The sequence below is a fragment of the Ornithorhynchus anatinus genome, chromosome 4, assembly GCF_004115215.2.
Source record: "Ornithorhynchus anatinus isolate Pmale09 chromosome 4, mOrnAna1.pri.v4, whole genome shotgun sequence".
In the NCBI taxonomy this organism is placed as follows: domain Eukaryota; kingdom Metazoa; phylum Chordata; class Mammalia; order Monotremata; family Ornithorhynchidae; genus Ornithorhynchus; species Ornithorhynchus anatinus.
The window spans coordinates 11379628-11405780 of NC_041731.1; the positions used below are offsets into that span (position 1 = coordinate 11379628).

At 42.6% G+C, this 26153-nt stretch overlaps 1 protein-coding gene across 2 annotated transcripts in view; it reads right to left on the bottom strand.

Annotated features, from left to right (window-relative positions):
- The window catches only part of TPK1 (thiamin pyrophosphokinase 1), a 305692-nt gene that overhangs the window by 172610 nt on the left and 106929 nt on the right, over nucleotides 1-26153 (bottom strand). For both annotated transcript variants that reach the window (XM_029063456.2, XM_029063455.2), the window contains exon 4: nucleotides 16296-16365. In XM_029063456.2, coding sequence (XP_028919289.1) covers nucleotides 16296-16365 — 70 coding nt within the window. The remainder of the gene's footprint in view (nucleotides 1-16295; nucleotides 16366-26153) is intronic.

The window sequence follows — 26153 nt, forward strand, 5'->3', positions numbered from 1 at the left end:
CCCACACCCAGGGGTATTTTATAACAGAATATGGAATAAAATAATAAATTTGCAGATGATTTCAGCTTTGCCTCGTGCTACTGCATCATACGCCAAATACTTCACAGCTGCTCATTCATTGCCATTTAATTACAGCATAATACCTTCCTTTCAGACTTAATTAACCTTTCAAAAGGAGTTTCTGACCTTGGGACTCTGTTGCATACTTGTAAAGTGCCGTTAGACTATTATTTTCCTGACACCCATATCCTCGTACTAAAATATAAGAGCTATTTGTAGGAGAGGTATGAGAGATGTGGTATCTGCACACGGCTGCTTACTAAACAAGAGTTCAAACTCTTCATGTAGTCTCCAAAGATAACACTAAGCCATTAGAAATGTCCCAAGAGATCTGAAACAGTCCCTGTCACAGCCTCGGACAAACTACCCCCTAAAATTAAAGTCAAACTAAGCACCAAACCAGACATTGGACATTTTGAGGGCTCAGATCTGAGGTTTAAGATATGGGAGAGTGCATGGACCGTGTAAATCTGAGTCATTCAATCTCTTGAGAGAATACAAAAGCAGCCAGGCACTTTCCCTGGCCTCGTGAAGCTAATGGAGGAGTTTTACGCCTAAATGAAATGAATTTGGGGTAATACGGATCGGGAGGAGAGCTAAAATGGCTCCAGACACTCAGGTCTTTTAGCTACCGGTGAAGAGAACCACATTTGGCAGAAAGTATATTGTAGGGGCCAGATCCATGTGCAGTACATGGGCTCCCTCAAAATAGCGGTGGTACAGGACTGCTCTGTCACTGGCTCCCACCACCACAGCTGCCTGGGTGGAGAGATTCCAGGAGGAAATCAGGAACACAGCCCACATAGCAAAGGAGATGGACAGGAGAGCAGTGAGGAAATGCTCACTGCGTTGATACTCCCAGGATAGGCCTGCTGACAGAGGGGGTTGTCCATTTTTTCATCGCCCGGCACTTTTTTCCAAGAAGGGTAGCTGTTGTCCATTATTCTTAATAATCGTATTTTATTGTGTTTACCATGTGTCAAGCAGTCAGTCAGGCATTCCTATTTATTAAGCGTTTAAGGTGTGCAGAGCACTTGGGAGAGTACAATAAAACAATAAACAGACACATTCCCTGCCCACACTGAGCTCCTCTATTCGTCTCTCTCATTCAACCACCCTATTCAATCTGGCACCAAATTCTGTCGGTTCTACCTTCACAACCTTTCTAGAACCACTCTTTCCTCTCCACCCAAACTGCTGTCATGCTGACCCGAACTCTCCTCCTATCCATCCGGAGCGCATCAGCCTCCACACCAACCTCCCTGCCTCCTGCATCTCCCCTCTCCAGTCTTCACTTCACTGTTGCTCAGATTATTTTCCTAAAAAAAGTTCAGTCCGTGTTTCCCCACTTCTCAAAAACCTTCAGTGGTTGCTCATTTTAACCTCCACAAACAAAAACGCCTAACCATCAACTTTGAAGCACTCAATCAGTTCTCCCCTTACCTCATGTCGCTGATCTCCTAACCACAACCCAGCCCACACACCTTGCTCCTCTGACACCACGCTACTCAGTCTATTTCGATCTTATCTTTCTTAATCAATGGCATTTATTGAGCACTTACTATGTGCAATATTCTGTGTATTAAGCGTTTGCCACCGACCCCTTGTCCACATCCTCCCTCAGGCCTGGAACTCCCTGCTTATCTGACAGACCTAAAAAATTGTCCTAAAATCCTATCCTCCAAGAGGCCTTCCCTGAGTAAGTCCAACTTTCCCCTACTCAACTCTCCCTTTGTGTCACATATGCACTTGAATCTGTACCCTTCACACACTTGAAATTCACACCATCCTCAACCCCACAGCACTTAGGTACCCGGCCTTATATCCTGCCATTCCCCCTATCTAATTCAAGCAGCATGGCGTAGTGGATAGAGTCTCTGCCCGGGAGTCAGAAGTTCCTGGATTCCAGAGTTCTTATCCCGGCTCTGCTACTTGTCTGCTGTGTGGTCCTGGGCAAGTCACTTCGCTTCTCGGTGCCTCAGTTACCTCATCCATAAAATGGGGATTGAGGCCGTGAGCCCACGTGCGCCAGGGTCTGTGTCCAATCTGATTTGCTTGTATCCATGCCAGTGTTTAGTACAGTGACTGACCCATAGTAAGTGCTAAACAAATACCACAGTTATTACTAATTATCATTATTATTCAATGTGTCTCCCCCTCTAGACTGAAAGTATCTTATTGGAAGTGGAATTGTGTCAACCAACTCTTGTATTATTCACTCCCACGCACTTAGTACAGTGCTCTGCACCATGTAAGCAGTCAATAATACCACAATAAATACCATTGATTAATTGATTACTACAACAACAGAGACCAAGGAGACATACTGACCAAGAGCTGAAGGAATTACCCACACATTGCTGCTAGCAAAGTCAATATCATTTTAGTATGTACGAAGAAGGCTCTGATGTTCAAGAATTCAGAGGAAATCTTTCTATTGTGTTTAACACTTGTCTGCTCCTTACTAGAAATTTACATCTGCTATTGGTAACCACACTTAAAGAGACATCAGAGAAATTTGAAAGACTCCAGAGAAATATCACAAAAATTTTAGAACAGAAGACCTATAGAAAAAGAATTCAGGTGCTTTTTTCCCCTGGAGAAAAGAAGCCAAAGGAATGCTTAATAATTGCCTTCTTCAATTATACGGATTTTTTGTTTTGGGAGGACATGGGGGATTGCTGACCAATTGTTCTACACGCCTGCTGAGGGCTGAACAAGAAGAAACAGACTTCAATTACAGCAGGGGAGATTTCACTGGACAAAAATGGAAAAAGAAATCCTGACTATCAGGGCTAAGAAACACTGAAATGTGCTCCCCAAAAGATTATCTAGTCTCCATTCTTGGATATCTTTAAAGAAAGAAAAAACAAGCATCTATCTTGGATGATTTAGTTACCTGCCTGGAGGCTGGGGGCTGGACCATATGACCTCTCAAAGGTTCTTAGAGATTATGATTCTTTGTTTATTTCCCCCTTGAATTACTCAAGGGTGGGAACCATGTCTAAGCTATTCTTTATATGTTTTCAAGAAGCCTGGTATGATTGGAACTGCAGTAGGGAATGGAGGAAAACATAACTAAAGTACACATCTAAGTTTCTGTGGTTCTACTGTGACTAAGGCTCACAGAAAAATGTAAGCTGTAGGACTGCAGCCACCACCTAATTGCTAACTAATCAGAGGTTTTGACAAATGTCAACAGAATTCTCGAACTGCACAATTAGTTCCACAGCATGATAAATGAATTTTAATATTACCCCGGCCTACTGAAGGCAGTTCAGGATCATCAATGGTGATAGCTATTTGATAATATATTGAACCGTAGCTAATTTTCAAGGGTAAATACTCCATCACAGACTTGTCTTCAACTTGGGGGTAGCACAACTGATGATCTCTAATCCTAGATATTTTAGAAATTACATGATCGGCTCTCTCGGGTGGCAGTGGATGCAAAAACTGTCAGTTTTCTACAACCCCGTCTCTCGCCCCCGCCATTTGGAACATTTGTTTTTTCTCCCAAAGGCCAATAATTCCATACCTGACAGAGTCTTGGTTCTCTTGTTGAGACTTGACTACCTTTGAATGGTGGAATTCCTCATCATGAGGGAAAGAAGTACAATTAAGCAAGCAATTACAATTTTTTACACGACGTGTAATATTAAGTGGAGTCTCACTCTGCCACATACACGTTCATTTCCCTAAATAGTTGTGCATTTGTTTATTCCTCTTTTCTTCAGCTTTTTTAATAAATGTGCAGATATTTTAGTTATTCTTACAAGGCACACATTTTCGCTCTTGGTGTCATTTTCCATTGAATTGCATGGGGGTAGAAAGATACTTTAAATCAATAAAGAGAAGAAAAGGGGTGAAGAAAAACAGAAAGACCCTATATGAATGGGATTAGATTTGTTTTTAATCTAGGGAAAGGAAGGAAGAGATGCTTTAAAGATAAATGGATATCTATTTGAAAGTTATGGTTCCCATTATATTCTAGAAAGTCTTCCCTTTTGTGAGCTATTGCCTTGACTAACGACACTAAATTTCAACAAATTTGAGGTATGTAGTAATTTGTTTTTGAAATGAAGATGTACATTTGAAAGTAAATTGTTCAAGTTTAGAAGATCAAGCTCCTACATATTTTTAGAAAGAGAGAAGACCCAGGAGATAGAGGTAGGAAAAAAATCTAAGAAATGAACATTGAGAACATATTTATGCTCAAATGATCCCTAATACGTTTACTGAAAGAGCGCTTCTCCAACTGAGCAAAATAGTCTGCATAATTTGTGTTCAGGTGGTGGCGGGCTCCCATTACATAACTTTCTATAATTTGAAGTGATATGTTCTCCTTTTCTCCTTTGATTTTCTTTGTGTAGTGAATTGATAAACTCAGAAGAACCAAACAGGTCTTGGGATACTGTACTGCTACCAACTGCCTGAAGTGGAATAAAGCTGCTAGGCAAATCTTTCGGGTTTAAGGGCTCAGATACCTCTTTCCGAACATGTTTCCACACCGTTGGACTGCTCATTGTCCCGTTTTCTCAAAACGCTTGGAAACCTTATAAACTAGTAAACTTCCCAGTTCAACCTAGTGACAGAAAATTCAAAGCAGGACACTGATTTCCGAAAATCCCTAACGCCATTTGGAAGGGCAATATGTATGTATATGAAACGAGACCAAAGCAAACACTTCACTCAATCATATACATTGAGCGCTCACTGTGTCCAAAGCACTGTACTAAGCACTTGTTCCCTCTAGACATGAGGATAAATCATCATTAAGTTCATTCATTCTTTAAGGTCAAAGAAGTACAGAAGATGGGAAATAGAAGACCATAGCATCCATATCCAAAGTTTGAACACACAAGGCATAAGAGATCCAGAGGCATACTCTAACTCTACCTTTATAATCCTTTGTTACACCCTCAAGAATGGCTATCTAAAATAGATTGAGTAAGACCTACCTATTCTATATTAATTCACTCGACTGGTGATGGGAGAGGGGTTGGTCAGGAGCTATCAATTCCGACATGGCAGGTTTAACAATATGGAGTAACCTTAGGGTCTTGGTGAACTCCCAACTTTTGATGGCAGAGCCCAGATCACCTGACGTCCCCCCGCCCCCCAAAAAATGTGGATTGAGCAGGAGAATTGGTAGATTCTCCTGCCTCTTATTAACAAAATTTCCGATCTGTTGTTCTCAAATATGAGGACGTGAGAAAACAACACAGGATTATCAGGATACTACTTTCACAAAGCAGATAGCAACATTGTGGCATCTCAATGTTTTCCAATACTGACAAGAAACTAGCCAGAGTTCTCAAGCAAGTACTGTGCACCTGGCACTCCATATACATTTTTGTCTTCATTTAATCCTTATGTTGATATCATTTTCTGATGTTTAATTAAAAATACACCCTTTCTGATTATGGGAGGATTCCCTTATAATGGAGGTATGCACTAGCCCAAAGAGAAATAGAAGTTAGGCATTTAGCCCATTGGTTATCTCTATTTAGAAGAAAATCCTGGAAACTCAGACCCCAAAGCAGATTCATGTTTGGCTGTCTTCTCTACAAAATTAATTGGGTAAGTGATTTGCAAATCTCCACTGCATTTTGTGTCACACTGCTTCATACTCGGTTTCATGATATTCTCAGAAGTTAGCATGATTACCTCCAATTTAATGCTGAATAAATTGATTCAGAGCCGCCACTTTTTCTTCCCCGGATTTCCAATCCACGAAAGAATTTAAAAAGCTCATGTATGTGACACCCCAGTGCTGGTACAATGCTCATATACTGATGACTCCGACAAGAATGCAGAACATAACAACAGCACCACCACCAACAGTAAAACTGATATTTTTAATGGTATTTGTTAAGTGCTTACTATATCATGCACTGTTCTTAGTGCTGAGATACACACAAGTTAATCAGGTTGAAAACGGCCCCCGTCCCACATAAGGGCTCACAATCTAATCAAGAGGGAGAATGGGTATTAAATCCCCATTTGCAGTTGAGAAAACCGAGGCACAGAAGTCAAGTGACTTACCTAAGGTCACACAGCCAGTAAGCAGGGGAGCTGGGTTTAGATTAATCTCCCCCGATTAGACCGTAAGCCCGTCAAACGGCAGGGACCGTCTCTATCTGTTGCCGACTTGTTCATTCCAAGCGCTTAGTACAGTGCTCTGCACATAGTAAGCGCTCAATAAATACTATTGAATGAATGAATGAACCCAGGTCCTCTGGCTATCAGGCCTGTGCTTTATCCACTAGGCCATGTTGCTATAATTATTAGGAACTGATAACTTCCTAATTTTCTGCAGAAACATAACAGTACAACTGCACATGAATAATTGATCCTTTGAGCCAAAATGCAAAAGGCCCAGCTTTGTACCCCCATTCTACGGGAACTCCAAAATTTAACTACTGAGTCTTGTGAACCTGTGAGAATCAACCCCAGCTCGCCAATGGATATCTGACAGTAATCTACCTGTGAAAGCTCTCCCTCATCACTGCTTATTTCGGGAATCTGAAAATGTGCTGGGAGTGAATAAACCCTCTCCAGAGACTGGTACAGTATTTCTCATTATGAACAATAAACCTGAAACTGGTCAAAAAATATTTTAAGTGCCCTGAATTGATAAGTCACCATCACAAGTATCCTATGTCTCACTCCAAAATGCTCTGCAAGTATTTGAATTCCAGTTCCTTTATTTAAAGAAAAAAACGAGTAGTTATTTTGGGTCAGAATCCTACCTTGTGGAACCCGATAGCCATAATCAACAACGCCTCTGAGTAAACTTAGCTCTAATATGGCATTTTACAGCTGCTTGCAATGATCATGCTCTCAAAATTTATTCCCACTAAGTGCGATCTGAAAAATATAGTACATCTGCTCCTCCCACCACAGCAAACTGAATCAAAGCTATGCTTGAATAATTTCTACATCTTCAATTTATAGCATCTGATAACTGACTGAAAATATATCATTATACTGGCTAAATCAATAGTTTGAGATAAATATCTCCTTACAGTTTGACTCTGTAAGGTTCTTTAATACCAAGAGTCAAGTAGTAAATCCTCTTCAAATGCGCGAATGATTCTCACCTCTCATCATTTCTGTGAATACTTGATTCAGAGAACCAATAAGTGTGATATGCTTTCAGAACTTAATAACTTTATTGTCCAAGTGCTTTTTAATAAATACCAGCTGAAGCAGAGAGCTAATCTTTATTTAAAAGGGAGGTAACTGAAAAATTGGGATTTCTCTAAAGCAAAGCTAGTTTTTTTAAAATAAGAAAGGTTATTAGAACGATATTCTTCTGGACACAAAATAATGTGCACATTTTACAATGCCTACGGTAAGACCGGTCAAGTCAGAATTGATAAGTCCCGATCTGACATTTTCCCTATCATCACTAGAATAAAGTAATGCTGAGTGCAATCCTATTCAATCTACTAGTAGTTGCCACGCTGGAAGAGAGGTGACAAAGGGCCTGAAAGCTGGTGGCCGAATATATTTCCAACTCAACAAGTTTTCAGCATCACTAAAATCTTGGAGACAATCATCCGAGGTCAATCAGTCAATAGCATTTATTGATCCCTCTCCCTTCACATCTAACAATTCCTCTTTCCAACCTTCAAAGCCTTACTAAAATCACATCTCTTCCAAGAGGCCTTCCCCGACTAAGCCCTCATTTCCCCTACTCTGTCTCCCTTCTGCATCACCCTGGCACTTGGAACTGTACCCTTTATTCAACTCACCCACAGCTCCATCGCCCTTACGTGGAAGCAGCGTGGCTCAGTGGAAAGAGCCTGAGCTTCGGAGTCAGAGGTCATGAGTTCGACTCCCGGCTCTGCCACTTGTCAGCTGTGTGACTGTGGGCAAGTCACTTCTCTGTGCCTCAGTTACCTCATCTGTAAAATGGGGATTAACTGTGAGCCTCACGTGGGACAACCTGATTACCCCGTATCTACCCCAGCGCTTAGAACAGAGCTCGGCACATAGTAAGCGCTTAACAAATACCAACATTATTAACATTATTATTACGTACATATTCGGAATTTATCTTTGTGCCTGTCTCCACCCCCTAGACTGTAAGCTCATTATGGACGAGAAACGTGTCTGCTAATTCTAGTGTATTGTACGGTCCCAAGCACTTACTACAGTGCTCTGCATGTAGCAGATGCTCAATAAATGCCATTAATTGATTGATTTCCTCCATCAGAGTTTCTCCCAGCTTCTGTGTGGTGCCGGTTAATGGGGAATAAACCCAGGTCACAGCGGTCCACTGCTGTGTTCCAATGTTTGAGGTCGTGCCTCACCATGTCTTTATTCTGCTCTTTTGGCTTCTTTGTGTCCCCTTTCAGAGAAGTCGACGGTATCAAATGCTCTTGTAAGGTCAGTGAACACGGGGTTTGGTACTGCTCTCTGGACTTTTCCTTTTCAGGCTCATAAATCGTATCAGCTAGGCCAGGTTTTGGGCCTCTTAGGTAGATACTGAGGAATCAGGGGAGCACAGATTATTTGGAGCCATCACCTATCAGTAAAGGTGTGGGAGATGAAACCAAAAGAAGAGGTCAGGGACTGTGTATGGCTGTTTAGGGATACCAACAGGGTTCTAAAGATATCCTCTTATGGTCAGAATCCAGACTACTTGTTTTGTTTTGTTGTCTGTCTCCCCCGTGTAAACCGTAAGCCTTTTGTTGGGCAGGGATTGTCTCTATCTGTTGCCGAATTGTACATTCCAAGTGCTTAGAACAGTGCTCTGCAGGTAGTAAGCTGCTTAGGGAAGCAGCGTGGCTCAGTGGAAAGAGCCCGGGCTTCGGAGTCAGAGGTCATGGGTTCGACTCCCGGCTCTGCCACTTGTCAGCTGTGTGACTGTGGGCGAGTCACTTCACTTCTCTGTGCCTCAGTGACCTCATCTGTAAAATGGGGATTAACTGTGAGCCTCACGTGGGACGACCTGATTAACCTGTATCTCCCCCAGCGCTTAGAACAGTGCTCTGCACATAGTAAGCGCTTAACAAATACCAATATTATTATTATTATTATTATTAAGCTCTCAATAAATACGATTGAATGAATGAAAAGCTGGAGTGAGAAAGAGAGCTCCAAAAGATTGAGGAAAGGAGAGAAGAAGGAAAAGTATATCTGGTAAACCCATCAGAATTGAAAATATACATTAATAGCTCTTCTTCATCAGATCCAAAGGACTAACTTTAGGTCAACCAGCACTTCCATGACAAAGCTTTCCTCTCCTGATTGCCAATTTATCCTAGTCCTAAAATGAAGTTTTGTGATTTTCAGTTTCCAGCCGTCTTCTCCTTATCTCACAGAGAAAGAACCTCGATGGGCCAATCAGAATCCTGTATTGGCCATACTACATTCTATCATTTTTATATTGCATCATAATCTCCCTTGCAGGGATTGTAATCTTTAGAGTGCAACGCTATAAACAGGAATGCATGTATCATTATACCAAACAGATATCTTAGTCAACCCCTCTTCACTCTACAAGTCACCTCTGCCATGCAACTCTAAAGCAAAGCTGTGAATTACAATGCACTTTGCATGATTTAGAAATATGGCTAAGGAAATATACAAATGATTTTGAAAACAAAAGGGGAAAAAAAGCATTGAGGAATTGGCTTTGACTGAACTCTGGTAATTGTGAAAGGAATTTTGAAGCTTCAATAGATCTAAAAAGCAAATGCAAAGAAATAACTAGGTTGCTGTATTTTTTTAAAAAAAAAAACTGGGTTAAAAGTCACATAAGACATCTAGAAACTAGGTAGGATAATCGGTTTAAACTACACAGCAGGAAATAGCCTGGCAGACAGTACTATCTCATATAGCTTGAATAATCTCTCCATGCTTTTCAAATTCTGCCTCATAACTTCTGCTTTTTCGGTCACACCTTAATCTAACATTCCCATACACAGGTACCACCAAAGCAACTTCAGTGAAGGGCTGCAATGATCCACATCTTCCATTTTTGAAGTCAAAAATCCATTACAATTTCTTCAGCTTAAAAATATTCACTTAAGCAGATGGTTTTGGGTAGTATCCTGTAAATAAACCATCCAGGACTGGAATTGTGAGTGCTTTCAATGGAGACATTATAGTGTGTGTGTGTTTATATATATATATATGTACATATATACATATAAATATATCTATATTTTTGGTTAGGTTATTCCATAATTTTTGCTCCATCACGTATTCCCATTTCAATCCTCCTTGCAGCACAAGCAGAGTCCTTTATTTCTCCCCACCCACCATTACTCCCTTCTAGTCCAGGGACCCTCCAAAGCTTTGAAAGCAATGGGGAAGGGACAGCAAAGCAGATGCAGTCAGAAGGACCTGGGTTCTAATTTGCCACTTGTCTATGAGACCTTGGGCAGTTTACTTCGCTTCTCTTTGCCTCAGTTACCACACCTGTAAAATGGGGATTTAAACCGCGAGTCCTGTGTGGGGCAGGGACTGTGTCCAACCTGCTTAGCTTGTATCTACCCTAGCCTTTAGTACAGTGCCTGGCACATATTAAGCACTCAACATATACCATTTAAAAAAAAAAGAAAAAAGAAAAGGGGATCCCACGGATAACTCCGGCTGATCCCTTACCAACATAACATGCTGGCTTCTGTTCTCTGTGGTAAAATCGCAATTGACAGTCATTACTCCAACGGCCCAAGAGTTTAAAACAACCGGTACCGAATGATTATTTAGTTACTGTGGTATTTGTTAAGCACTTACTATGTGCCAAGCCTTGCACTATGCACTGGGGTAGATAGAGGATAATCTGATCGGACACAATCTATGTCTCATGTAGGGCTCGTAGTCCAAGGGAGAGGGAGAACAGATCCTGAATCCCCATTTTTACAGATAAGGAACCCGGGGTACAGAGTTGTTAAGTGACTTGTCCAAGGTCACACGGCAAGTAAGTGGCAGGGCTGGGATTAGAACTCAGGTCCTCTGACTCCTAGGCCCAGGCTCTCATTCATGGCTGTCTCCCTCTCTAGACTGTACGCGCGTTGTCGGAGCTTGGCTACCAATACAGTGCTCTGCGTACAGTAAGCACTCAATAAGTACAGTTGATTGATTCCTAGGCCATGCTGCTTCTCTCCCATACGGGAAGCAGCGTGGCTCAGTGGCAAGAGCCCGGGCTTGGGAGTCAGAGGTCATGGGTTCGACTCCCGGCTCTGCCACTTGTCAGCTGTGTGACTGTGGGCAAGTCACTTCACGTCTCTGTGCCTCAGTTACCCCATCTGTAAAACGGGGATTAACTGTGAGCCTCACGTGGGACAACCTGATGACCCTGTATCTACCCCAGCGCTTAGAACAGTGCTCTGCCCTTAGTAAGCGCTTAACAAATGCCAACATTATTACTATTATTATTCTCCACTTGAAAAATCCTGGAATGAAAACACCAGGGAAAGCAAATGGGATCGTAAGAAACTTAGATGTGCACCGAACACCTGTTTGAGGGGCTGGAGTTTTCTTCCCCCCCCCCCTCAGACTGTAAGCTCGTTGTGGCCAGGGAATGTGTCTGTTATATCGTACTCTCAAGCACTTAGTTCAGTTCTCTGCACACAGTAAGTGCTCAATAAATACGATCGTTTGAGTTTTGTCTCTATACGTTTTGGCCAAGGCACCTCCTGCTGAGAAGGTGAGTGGGTGGACTAACTTGGATCAGACCACACAGCTGGAGACAAGATCCAATTATCTGGACAGAAAGGAAGAGTGTGCTATGAAGCCTTTTCCAAATTCCCTATCTCCTTAATTGTCTATCTGCAAGAAATATTATTTGGCTCCATAACGCGAATGGCTGTATCCAACCCAACAGGTTTCACCGTGTATTAAATGAGCTGTAAGAAAGAAATGAATGTGACTTCCAGCTTCTTTGGCTTTGTAAGATTTAATCTGCAGGAAAGGGCTACCCCCTCCACAGCTTGGAACAGATTCGAATGTTACGCTTCAATAAGCAGCTTCTGATTTGGTCATATGTCATTTTTTTAAAAACGAAGACTGGAAATCTTTATAACTGCATTTTTTAAACGGGGAATTTTAAGGTACTGTATACTAGATTAACACTAAAGGAGTAGTTTTGTTGCTATTGTTTTGGGATCCTACAATCCAAATTTTGTCTTATTCTGCATCTGTCTTTCACAGACAGGTTCCCCGACTCAGAAGAGAGAATGACGACGGAGAAGAGACACGCCTTTTGGGGTCTCTGTCAAATAGTTCCTCATCTACAGAACTCTCTCGGGAAAAACTAACGGACATCCCGCAAATAGATATTAATAAACCTTCGTTTCTTGACGTGAGAGCTTTGCTTCCCCATAAATAAAGTTTGAAGCAACATTATAATTATAAATGATCAGTATTTTCACCGGCATATGTTGCAAATCCAATATTACAAGGCTCGAGATTACAAGGCTCCTCCAGACTGTAAGCTCCCTGTGGTCAGGGGGCTCGTCTGCTAATTCTGTTGCAGCGTAATCTCCCAAGCGCTTAGTACAGTGCCCTGCACAAGGTAAGCGCTCCATAAATAAGATTGATTGATTGCTTCAGATGGAATTCTCCTGAGAAGGCAGGGAGCAGGGAGGCTAAAATTGGAGGTGAGGTGAAGTAGCTCTAACAGAGCTCAGTGATCCTGAGTGAAAGCTGCTGTGTGACCTTAGGCAAGTCATTTCACATCTCCTTGCCTCAGTTTCTTCATGTGTAAAATGGGGATTCAATACCTGTCCTTCTTCCTATTTATACTGTGAGCCCCATGTAGGACAGGGACTGTGTCCTACATAATTATCTTGCATCCACCCCAGTGCTTAGTACAATGCTAGGCACATAGGAAATGCTTTCCAAATTCCATCATCATCATTATTATCATTATTATTATTATTATAAGTATGCTGACCAGAAGAACATGAACACTAGAACCTGAAAGGAGTCTCTGGAATTTCCTGGTACCACAGCCTAGTATTCATTCGTTCATTCATTCAATAGTATTTATTGAGCGCTTACTATGTGCAGAGCACTGGACTAAGCGCTTGGAATGTACAAGTCGGTAACAGATAGAGACGGTCCCTGCCCGCCGACGGGCTTACGGTCTAATCGGGGGAGACGGACAGACAAGAACAGTAGCAATAAATAGTGGACAGAGCACAGGCCTGCAAGCCAGGACCTGGGTTCTAATCCCGGCCCTGCCACTTATCTGTCGTGTGACCTCGTCTGTCGTGTCCCTCCGTTCGCTGTGCCTCAGTTACCTCATCTGTAAAATGAGGATTAAGACTATGAACCCCAAGTGGGACAGGGACTGCATCCAACCCGATTAGTTTGTATCTACCTCAGTGCTTAGAACAGCGCTTGCCACATAGTAAGCGCTTAACAGATACTATCCTTATTATTACTATCACTACTTGAATCGGGGGCCCTGTGAACCCATGTCAACCCTCTGATGTTGTCACAAGCTATATGCTGGGTCCCTGCAAGGGTCGGAAGTCCATTTCCAGCCAGAAAGGGTACATCTGCTGGTGGCTCAGTGGAAAGAGCATGGGCTTTGGAGTCAGAGGTCATGAGTTCGAATCCCAGCTCTGCCACTTGTCAGCTGTGTGACTGTGGGCGAGTCGCTTCACTTCTCTGTGCCTCAGTTACCTCATCTGGAAAAGGGGGATGAAGACTGTGAGCCCCACGTGGGACAACTTGATTCCCCTGTGTCTACCCCAGCGCTTAGAACAGTGCTCTGCACATAGTAAGCGTTTAACAAATACCAACATTATTATTATTATTATTATTATTATTCTGATGGCAGTGTGGTCAGGCAGGGCAGTTGCTGGACAGGTCTTTGCACCAAAGTAGTGGGAAAGACAAAGGCAGCCATAGCAGGCCTTCACAAAACGTAAGCCACTGAAAGAGCATAGTTGTGGTGGTTAATGTGGTGGCGGGTGGAAGAGCGGTGTGCCCTAGTGGTTAGAGCCCCGGCCTGGCAGTCAGAAGGACCTGGGTTCTAAACCCGCCTCTGCCACCTGTCAGCTGTGTGGCGTAGAAGCAGCACGGCATAGTGGATAGAGCAGGGGCCTGGCAGTCAGAAGGTCATGGGTTCTAATCACATCTGCTTTGTGACCTTGGGCAGGTCGCTTTGGTTCCCTGTGCCTCCGTTACCTCACCTGTGAAATGGAGACTAAGACTGTGAGCCCCGTGTGGGACAAGGGTCTGTGTCCAACCTGATCTTCCTGTATCGACCTCAGCGCTCAGTACAGGGCCCGGCACATAGTAAGCGCTTGATAAATACCACAGTTATTATTTAACTTCTCTGAGCGTCAGTTACTTCTTCTATAAAATGGGGATTAAGACCGTGAGCCCCATGATTAGTTTGCATATACCGCAGAGCTCAATTCAGTGCCCGGCAAATAGTAACTGCTTAAGAAATACCATAAAAAAACCAAAATGACTGAGGAACTCTGAGCTATTAGGAACCTGAAACTTTACTTCTCTAGCCATAATTAATGGTATTTCTTAAGAATTCACTGTGTGCAGAACACTGTTCTAAGCACTTGGGAAAGCAGAATACACAATACTCTAGTGCTCTTTAAAATATTTATTTTTTATATTTACTGCAGCATAGCTCAGCGGAAAGAGCACGGGCTTGGGCGTCAGAAGTCATGGGTAGTAATCCCGCCGCCGCCACGTCTCTGCTGTGCGACCTTGGGCAACTCATCTTCTCTGTGCTTCAGTTACCTCATCTGTAAAATGGGGATTAAGACTGTGAGCTCCACGTGGGACCACCTGATTACCTTGTATCCACCCCAGCGCTTAAAACAGTGCTTGGCACGTAGTAAGCGCTTAATAAATACCATTATCATCACTATTATTATAATGCTTAATCTACAAAAAGCACTTAACAAATACCATTATCATCACTATTATTACCATGCTTAACCTACAGAAAGCACTTAACAAATACCGCAATCGTTTTACGTTAATGCAGCGTTCCTACTGTTCCATATTTCATCATGTGTCTATCCTCTGTCCCCTCCTAGCCCTTAGGGTGTGCGCTCTCAGAAAGTGAGGGACCGTGTCTAATTCTATTGTTTTCCAGAGCTTATTTCTCTGCTCTGCACATCATAATAAATATGAATATTATTACTCTGTAGATCGGTAAAAGTGTGCATCCTTCCTAAGCAGCAGGGAGAGAAACCTGATACTTATTAGGATACATAGGACACGGACAGGGACCGTGTTCAACCCCATTAACTCGCATCTACCCCAGAGCTTAAACAGTGCTTGACACAGAGAAAGGGCTTAACAAATGTAACGATGATAACAATAATAAAGATGACGTCCCAGTGTTTGTGAATTCAAATATACCTTATGTCCTCATTTAAGGACTCTATTTGAACGCCTTAATGGGTGAGCCCTGTCAGAGATTTTGACATGCGGACGTGGAAAACTTTTTCTCTATTAAACTTCTTCCTCCTCTGAGAGCTAGCAATTTATCTTCAAAGAAAGGCTTGCTTACTCTGGTCTATAGGTGATTGCATTCAGAAAGGAGGCAGACAAAAGAATTACTGGTGAAAGAGGAAAATATACATTTGCGATACTTGGAAAAATCCACCGACATCCCCTTCCTTCTAACCGCACAAAATTATTTCAACTAACAACAGTTCAACCAAAACAGAGAGAAGAAACCAGAAGTTTATATGGCAAGTCATTAAGAGATGACCCATTTATCTCCTGAGAGATGAGAGCGCAGCTCAGAAGTGATTAAGGCAAAATAGATTCTACCAGTCTTTCTCAACGGTAGTACAAATGCCCCATCTCCAAATAATTATGTATTTTATTTGCATGGGTTCAGTTTCTACTTATTTTAATTGTGCGTTAATAGTATCACAAACTGCCATGTTGAGAGGATTTTTATTTTAATTATAGGGCAGAGTCTTTACCAGTGAGAACACGATGGTGTAGAGAACTACATTATCCTAGTGGCTTTTAATGAAAATTCTAAAATCTACTGCAGTCCCAGTTTTCCAACAGGCAGGATAATATCAGGCCATAGCTATCGGTACTTTATGCGGGTAAACAAAAATACAGATACCGATCTACCTCCTCCCACCCCAATTCCGAACTATACTGGGGTCGCCTTGCTGAGGGAGAGCGATGGAGACTGAGGAAGGGGAAAAATGATGGAGCCATATGTTCAAAAGCACTGACAGTTTGCCTGGAAATGAACCTACCTCTCTTGCTTTCCGTCGGTGATTTGATGTAAACGATTTGCCCCTCCATCTGCGCAGGCTTTCAACAGGGCTTTAAATAAAGAAAATATATTCAGTTTCAATATCATACCATGATGCTCCATTGAAATGTGAATGCACGGGCACCGCCCCCCCCCAACACACATGCAATCCACTCCAATCATTTCTTATTGTGACTTCGCATATCCAACAAAAGAAGCTACTGGAAATTATGCATCTGTTATTAGTGTTACCAATGCCGAGAAGGCCAGAGTACATATTAATTTGGAGGAGTTCTGCAGTATTTTAGTATTGATGATAATATCTATTATGTGATTACTGTGTGCAAAGCAATATATTTGGTGCTGGGAGAGAATACCCAGGCGGGAATTAGACACAGTCCCTGTCCCTTGGTGGACTCACAATCTAAGAGTTTAAATGGGGATAAGAGATTAGAGGCAGAAATAGCAAGAGTGGCATATTAAAACCCAAACGTACAATAGGCTCGAGGTCTCGACAGGGATGGAAGAATATTTCCCCTGTATCCAGTTTCCATTCTGCTCTTTCTATTCTATTCCACGTTTCTATTCTTATCTAGGAATCTATCTGTGTAAGACAATCCAGTGTAACGTTATAGATACTGAACGAACACACAGAGCTCACATGATTCCTTTAATTCTTCCACTCCTGATAATTCACTGGGATAAAAAAAAGTCAAGTGTCCAAAATCTAGGGGATGAAAGCAGTGGCAATCGGTCACTGCTTCCTCCTCTGATCTCATCCAGGATGGATGTAGCGTCTCTGGGTGATTAATACTCCTAATCTACTATCTATTAAAGGGTGAGGGTAAAGGGCCCTTCCACCTTCTCTGCTCTCTGGACCAGTTACCCTGCCTTGCATTGAGACAGATCATGTACACTTGGAAAATGTAATGTGTAATAACAACAACAACAGCAATAAGAATATTCGTATTTTTTAATGGTAGTTGTTAAGCCTTCTCAAGGTCGCACCTGGAGAGTTTCCAGTACTCTACCGGTCTCGACTCTGGGAGGGAGAGTCAAGCTGAGGCATAACAATTACGTGTCTCTTACATCTCTTTGATGCAATGGTTCCTTCAGGAATGGAAGTATACTATGAGAACACCTCCATCCCGGAAAAAGATAGGCTTGATTAACCCTGGATTACAGAATAAATTTAACTTTTCAGCTCAACTTGTCCAGTAGCCATACATATGTCTGTAGTATGTACCAGGACCACATTTCTACATGTCAATGCCTTACATATTTACTGACTTGAAAAGTCAAAAATAGTTGAGGCTAAACTAATGGGTGATGACTGTGGGCAAGTCACTTAACTGCTCTGTGCCTCAGTTCCCTCATCTGTAAAATGGGGATTAAGACTGCGATCCCCACGTGGGACAACCTGATTCCCCTATGTCTACCCCAGCGCTTAGAACAGTGCTCGGCACATAGTAAGCGCTTAACAAATACCAACATTATTATTATTATTATTATTATGACTGTCCTTCGCTCTCATTAAACTTCACTAACCTAAATATAAAATTTAGAATCCCTATTAAAAGTATACTGAACATCACATAAATCCCCTTGATTCTATTTATTGCTATTGTTTTTGTCTGCCCGTCTCCCCCGATTAGACCGTAAGCCCGTCAAAGGGCAGGGACTGTGTCTATCTGTTACTGATTTGTACATTCCAAGCGCTTAGTACAGTGCTCTGCACATAGTAAGCGCTCAATAAATACTATTGAATGAATGAATGAATTTCTAGCTTGGCCAGTGGCTAGCCAGTGGAAGGCAATCTGCTACAAGTCAAAGCTCGCCCGTGCTGGCCAGCAGAGACATGGGACAGATTCAAGGGAAGAGGCTTGAGTTTACTGCTCTGAAGGAGGCAGTGGTAAACCACTTCCATATTTTTACCCAGAAAACTCTGTGGATCCACTACCAGAGCGATTGCAGATGGAGAGCGGGATGTTCTGGGAGAGATGTGTCTGCGGTGTCGGTATGGGTTGGAAACGACTTGATGGCATAAGACAAGACTTGTTTAGCGCTTACTATGAGCCAGGCACTGTACTAAGTGCTGGGGTAGAAACAAGGTAATCAGGTTGGTTCCAGTCCATGTTCCTCGTAGGGCTCAGTCTGAATCCCCATTTTACAGATGAGGTAACTGGCACAGAGAAGTGAAGTGACTTACCCAAGGTCATTTCATTTCTCTGTACCAGTTACCTCATCTTGACCAAGGGCACGCGGCAGACAAATGGGTGGAGCCGGGATTAGAATCCAGGCTCTTCTGACCAGGAGGCCAGTGCTCTATCCACTTCAGCCCTAAACGTGTGAGCACGGGCCTGGGGGTCAGAAGATCATGGGTTCTAATTCCGGCTCCACCACATGCCTGCTGTGTGTCCCTGGGCAAGTCACTTTGCATTTCTGCATTCGGTTACCTCACATGTTGAATGGGGATTCAGACTGTGAGCCCCAAATGGGACAGGGACTGTGTCCAACTTGATTTGCTTGTATCCACCCCAGCGCTTAGGACAGTGCCTGGCACACAGTAAGCACTTAACAAATACCATCATCATTATTATTATATCATTATTACTCTACTAGGAACTAGGGTAGACACAAGATCATCGGGGTCAGACACAGACAGACCCTGTACCTCACTGGGTTCACACTTTAAGTAGTGGAGAAAGAGGTCCATACTTAAAGTTCACTTCCTCCAAGAGGCCTTTCCAGACTGAGCTCCCCTTTTCCCTCTGCTCCCTCTACCCCCCCTTCACCTCTCCCCAGCTAAGCCCTCTTCTCCCCCCTTTCCCTCTGCTCCTCCCCCTCTCCCGTTCCATCCCCTCAGCACCGTACTCGTCCGCTCAACTGTATATATCTTCATCAGCCTCTTTATTTTGTTAATGAGATGTACATCACCCTGATTCTATTTGCTATTGTTTTAATGAGATGTTCTTCCCCTTGATTCTATTTATTGCCATTGTTCTCGTCTGTCCGTCTCCCCCGATTAGACCGTAAGCCCGTCAAAGGGCAGGGACTGTCTCTATCTGTTACCGATTTGTACATTCCAAGCGCTTACTACAGTGCTCTGCACATAGTAAGCGCTCAATAAATACTATTGAATGAATGAATAATCTCCATTTTACAGATGAAGAAACTGAGGCACAGGGAAGTCAGTACGGGCCTTTGCACACCGTAAGCACTTGATAAATACCACTGATTCAGCAAAGAGACCTTGGGAGTCATCAGTATCACGTGGAGGAAGAGGTGGCCGTGTGAAACAGCAGCTAAAATGGGTGAGAGAATGCAGATCATCTCCCTTCGTGATGTACAAAACAGTCAGTCCGTCAATCGTATTTAAGCAAGAGGCTCAATCCGGTGAATGTCTGCCCTTGGAATATGGCACGCAGTTTAGTCCCCTTGCATCAGACAGGACACTAGAGCTGGAGAGCTCTCTCAGAGAACTGACGGAGGCACGTAGGCCAAAATGATTGGCGCGGCTTCTGCACACGAGCAGATTGAAAAGGCTAGAAGAGATTGAGGCCGAGAGGGGAAGTTCTCAAAAATCACGAAGGAGCAATTGGGATGAAAGTGCTGTTCTCCCAAACCAAACAGCTACGGGACAAGAGAGCGATGATTAAAGTTTTAAGGCAGCAATTTCACAGCAAACGAAATGAAGCATTTTTTTCCCCACTCAGGAGGTGATAAAAATATATGGAACGGGTTACCGCAGGAAATTGGGCAGTCGGAAAACATCAATAGATTTAAGATGCGTTATGGGGAAATGCTGCAAAGTTACTCCCCAAAAAATAAATCCACAGTCCAGGGCTCTGTTATCTTTGTTTTAGGTAAAACTTAAGGACAAAAGAGGAAACAATTATGTGAGGAGATAGATTCATGGATAAGAAATCTGCAACGAGGTATTATTACAAGGAAAAGTTAGGAATGTTGATGAGGCATCCATAAACATAATGCCAGATGTTAAAAGGGGCAACTCTCCTTTCGCTCCTGTAAGCATTCTGTTGCAACTGTCCGAGACAGAATACTAGAATGGATGTGCACCGATCTCACCTACTAAAGAATTTCTTACTTTCTCATAAGCTTAAAATCCAGGAGACTTGAACGTGGCTGGAGTTCTTGAAAACGTACCCGTGAAGCTTTTGTTACTGATTCTACTGAGTATAAAGACCAGAATATTACAACTGCTTCACACAAGTCAGCAATATCTGGTTCGAGCCAAAGGTATTTCTGCCGTGTGACTTTGCTAAACAGGGATAAGTCAACCTCTCTCCTAAGTGCTTAGTACAGTGCTCCACACACAATAAGTGCTTAATAAATAAGACCGATTGATCCCTTCTCCACGATATCGGATATGAGTCCCAGAGAGACAGGTAAAACCTTGTAACCCATGTGGGGTAGAGAAAATGTCTACCAATCCTATTGTATTGTACTCTCCTGAGCACTTAATATAGTGCTCTGCACGCGGTAAATGCTCCACAAATACTATTATTTGATCACTCTCAAGTGCAAGCACGATGACTTGACGATAATCCACTCTCTCTCCATTCCAACTATACCCCAAACAAACATCAGTGCAAACAGCAAGTGCAGTGCTAGCACAGGACAAACTTTCCATGGTAAAGTAGAAAAGGAGTCATTAAAAACACATGAGCTAACTAATTTTCTTGGGTAAATAATGTAATAATAATGATAAAAATAATAACTGTAAAGCACTTACTATGTGTCAAGCACTATTCTAAATGCTGGGGTAAATACAGGATAATCAGGTGAGACACAGACCCTGTCCCATGTGAGGTTCACAGTCTATGTAGAAGGAAGAACAGGGATTTCATACCCATTTCCTAGATCAGGAAACTGAGGCACAGAGAAGTTAATTAATTGCCCAAAGTCACACAGAAAGCAAGTGGCGGAGCCAGGATCAGAACCCAGGGCCTCTAATTCCCAGACCCTGTTCTTTCCTATAAACAACATGGGCTACAGCATGGATTTAGGAGTCAGGACACAGGTTCTAATCAGCTCTGCTAATTGCCTTGGTTTTGTTTTTGTTTTTACGGTATTTGTTAGGTGCTTGCCATATGCCAGGCATTGTACTAAGTGCTGGGGTAGATGCAAACTAATCGGGATGGACTCAGTCCATGTCCCACATGGAATTCAGAGTCTTATTCCCCATTTTACAGATGAGGTAACCGAGGCCCAGAGAAGTGTAGTGACTTGCCCAAGGTCACAGAGCAGACAAATGGAAGAGCCGGGATTAGAACCCAGGTCCTTCTGACTCCCAAGCTTGTGTTCTATTCACTGGACCATGCTTCTTCTGCTGTGTGACCTCGGGTAAGTCACTTAACTTCCATGTGCCTCAGTTACCTCATCTGTAAAATGGGGAGTAAGACCCCGAGCCCCATTCTGGGCAGGGACTGTGTCCAACCTGACTACCTCGTATCCGACCCAACATTTAGAACAGTGCTTCACACAGAGTTAGTGCTTCACAGATATGATCATCATCGAAGGTGTGTGAGAGAGAGAGAGAGAGAGAGAGAGAGAATGTGTGTGTGAGAGAGGGAGAGAGAGAGTGTGTTCGGAGAGGTTTCTGATGTGGTAGAATGGTACATTGGGAATTGTATTCCCAAAGACCATTTATGAGGTCCTGAACCTTTACTAGCACGTTAATGACTTACATTTGTAAGGATGAAAGCCCGGGGGATTTCAGACAACTAACAGGTAATTAAATGTTTGGCTGAAGGCCAGTCACACATTTGGTTTTTACAGTCCTAAACGGCTAACGGTAATATCATCTACTGACAGCAGCACCAGAAGAAATTTTGTGTGCCTTGCACTCTCTGCAATTTGGGAGACAATTTCAAGGGTAAAGAGGATTCTTATTATATTATATAGAAATTAATGATATTTCCAAAGCAACCTGCAAAATGGTCTCTCTCAGTTGCATCTCTCTTCTGGTCCTACTTCTAAGCAGGTAAAGGGAGAAGGGGATAGACTTCCAAAAAATACTTTCTTACTTCAGACTGTCACAAATTTCCACGGGAGAAAACTGCTTAAGCCTTGGTTTATACCCTTATAAGAAAAGAATCTGCTTATACTGTATATACTCCAGCTCCTGGAAAATTAACATCGGGTTCCAGGGGCTTGGAAGAAAAGTTTGGCCCGCAAGAAAAGGGACTACAAGCTTCTAAAAATACAACCCACTAACCCTTCTTTCCCACAACCAGATACTTATGCCATCAGGCTATGAAGCATCACTGCCTGCAGACATATAATCACTGTGGCGTTTTTAAGAGACTGAAAAGTTGGCGATCACTTCCAGTTCCAGCAGAGATAACAAATCTGCTAAGTTTACACACACACACACAACATATGGAGGTCAATATCTAAAAAGGGCATACAAAGACTATCAGTTTCTACTCTTCATCTATACCCTCTCCTGTAGAGAACACATTCACTCCCACGGCTTCAACCACCAACTCTTTGAGGACGATTCCCAAATCTACATCTCCAGTCTTGATGTCTCTCCTACTCTTCAGTCTCGAATTTCCTCCTGCCTTCAAGACGTCTCTACTTGGATGTCCTGTGGACACTTCTACCTAACGTTGTCCAAAACAACTCCTCATTTTCCCATCCGAGCCCTGTCCTACCCCGACTTTACCATCACTAAAGACGGAACCTCCATCCTCCCTGTCTCCCGAGTCGGATGACCTTGGGGTTGTCCTCAATTCATCTCTCTCATTCAACACACATCTGTCACCAAATCCTGTTTGTTCTACTTCCACCAACTGCTAGAATCTACCTTTTTCTCTCAATTCCATCTGCTACTACGTTCATTCCAGCACTTATCCGACTCTACCTTGTCAACTGCTTCAGCCTCCTTGTTGTCCTCCCAGCCTCCTGTCTCTCCCCACTCCAATCCATATTTCACTATGCTGCCCTAAACACTTTTCTAAAAAAAAAAGCACTCAGTCCACATTTCTCCAGTACTCAAGATCTTCCAGTTGCCCATCGACTTCCGCACGAAACAGAAACCCCTTACCATTAAGCTTTAAAGGGCTCAGTCACCTTGCCCCCTCCTATTTTACCTCAACAATTTACTACCATGACCAGGGATGTACACTTCGGGACTTTAATGCCAACTGTATCACTGTACCTCTACCTCCCCTGTCTCAATCCTGAGCCCTCCCCCATGTCCTGCCTCTGGCTTGGAACTCTCCCCCCCTTCATATCTGACATACCATCAGTCTTCCCATTTTCAAAAACTCTTGAAGTCATCTCCACCCAGAGGCTTTCCGCAACTAAGCCCTCATTCCCCTATTCTCTCTCCCTTGCAGTTGGGTTTATGCTCTTTAAGCACTTGATATTCATCTTACCCTCAGCCCCACAGCACTTAATGTATATCCATAATTTGTCTTAGTGTCTGTCTCCCCCTCTAGAGTGTAAGCTTGTTGCAGGCAGGGGATACGTCGACCAACTCTGCTGTATTGTAATCTCCCACGTGGTTAGTACGGAGCTCTGAACACGATTAGTGCTCAGTAAATATGATTGAACAGTTTCTGATTTGAAAATAAACCCCAAAGCATATCATCATACAATTTCAGTTCTAATCGACTTAATCATAAGACTCCTTGAATCACTTGATGATATTTACTGAGAACGTACTGTGTGCAGAACTCTACACCAGGCACTTGAGAGGATTCAGTGTAACAGAGTTGGTAGACAAATGCCCTGCCTACAACGAGCTTACTGTCTAGATGGGAGACAGTAAAATGAATCGGTACATTGTACGCAGGTTCTGTAGGGCTGAGGGTGGAGTGAATATCATATGCTTCAAGGGAACATATTCAAGTGTGTAGGCACTGCAGAAGAGAAAAGGAGTAGGGGAAATGAGGACTTAGTCAGGGAAGACCTCTTGGAGATGTGACTTTAATGAGACTTTGAATGCAAGGAGAATGATGGTCTTTTTAAGATGAAGTGGGAGTTCATTCAATTGTATTTATTAAGCACTTACCGTATGCAGAGCACTGTAATAAGTGCCAGAGGCAAGATTTACGTGAGGGGTTGAGATATAAACGTACAACGAATAGGTTGCCATAGGAGGAGCGAACTACGTGGCCTGGGTTGTAGAAGTAAATCATCTAAGTAAGATAGGAAGAGGCAGAGTAATTGAATTCTTTCAATAGTATTTGTTAAGTGCTTACTGTGTGCCAGGTATTGTACGAGCACTGGGGTAAATCCGACATAATCAGGTCAGACAGAGTCCCTGTCAAATGTGGTTCGGTGACTGTGTAAAGGGAATGGGGAGGAGGAAAATGGGAAAGAGGGGGAAAGGGAAGAATGAAGTAACCATGACAGCAAGTTGTATCACTTTCATGTTACTTTCCATTAGCACCATAAAGAAAGTTGTCCAAATTGTCTAAATGTGTATTTTGGAAAGGTGTGTAAGCATAACTCTATTTGCATTTGCATTTTAAAACTTTTTCTCCAGGGGGTTTACAACTCCGCACATATGACTTCACCCTACGAGGCACCTACGTATTTATAGAGAAAGGATCTAAAAGATCGGTTCTGCTGCTTTACATTATAGTAGTGAGGGGGAGAAAAAAATAGATTTACCAGTCACAGATGCTTTATGCTCGCCTAACTTCAGTGACACTTAAAAACAAATATCTGCCAAGCAAATTGTTCATAATACATCATACTGACTATGGCAGTTGTGGTGGTTCTAAAAGAGAAGAGTTCATTTAAAAAAAAATTGCTACTGTGGTGCAGCATTAAAATATTGGTATGCAAGCCTTGACTGCTCATGAAATTGAACAGCAACTTAGATTGTGAGAACGGGCAGCCTAAGCTTCTTCTTTTCATATATTTTGGTCCTGGCCTGAAGGATCTGTCCATTTCATCATCATTTAAATGTCCCCTGGGCTAATGAACAGCAGTTACTGCAATTCTTATCTTTTTTATGGAAAAGTGCATTGATTGTTACACAACAAAATTCTCTTTACACGTGTCGAAATGATATACCTTCAGTGACCAAGCAGCTATCCTCTAAACATCGTCTTGACAAATAGCATTAATTTAAGATGAATAGAAAAATATATTAAAATATCAGGTTCCATTTCATAAATTTCACTGCTAGATATGAGTCCTTTAAATCAAGGTTTTGCCTTCTATTTTAAATAGAATAAAACAACCTATGAAGAGTATCTTGTGTCTCATTTTGTTTTGGACAGGACACTCCATTTCTCCCCCACCAACCAAAATCATTACTAGCCCAGGCAGTTATGGATCTGCTCCATTCACATTCTTAGCTGCAATCAGCTCTTTTATTTGCTTAATGTTGGCTAAACTTTTCCAGAGACCATTTTGCTTTCTGGGAGGAATTAAACCAAACACACTTGAATCGGTGTTGAAGGTACAGAAGGCATTGAAGTGGAAAAAAATAAAGCGCCCATGAAACCTCTCCTAACTTCCCTCGAGAGCACTGTCAACAAAAATGCTGTCCGTTTCTCAAGCACCGGTCCACGATGCTTTTTTTTCCCCTCTTAATGACACTCCACTGGCGGTGAGTTCAGAGGTTCAGGAATACTAAAAAAAACAGTCTTAGGTGGATGAAAGGTCACCAATAACACAAGTGATCAGCAGGTTCAATTTCATATAATAGATGAGTCCTTTAAATCGGTTTCCACACTACCTTTTTGGGTGTGCTCATCCTCTTTTCTGGATGAAGCTGAACCCGGTCTGAGCCTGGGAATCATCCAAGTAACAGAGGCCTAAAAAGTAACCTCCCCGCGACGCCCAATAACCGGCCATTAAGTTGAGC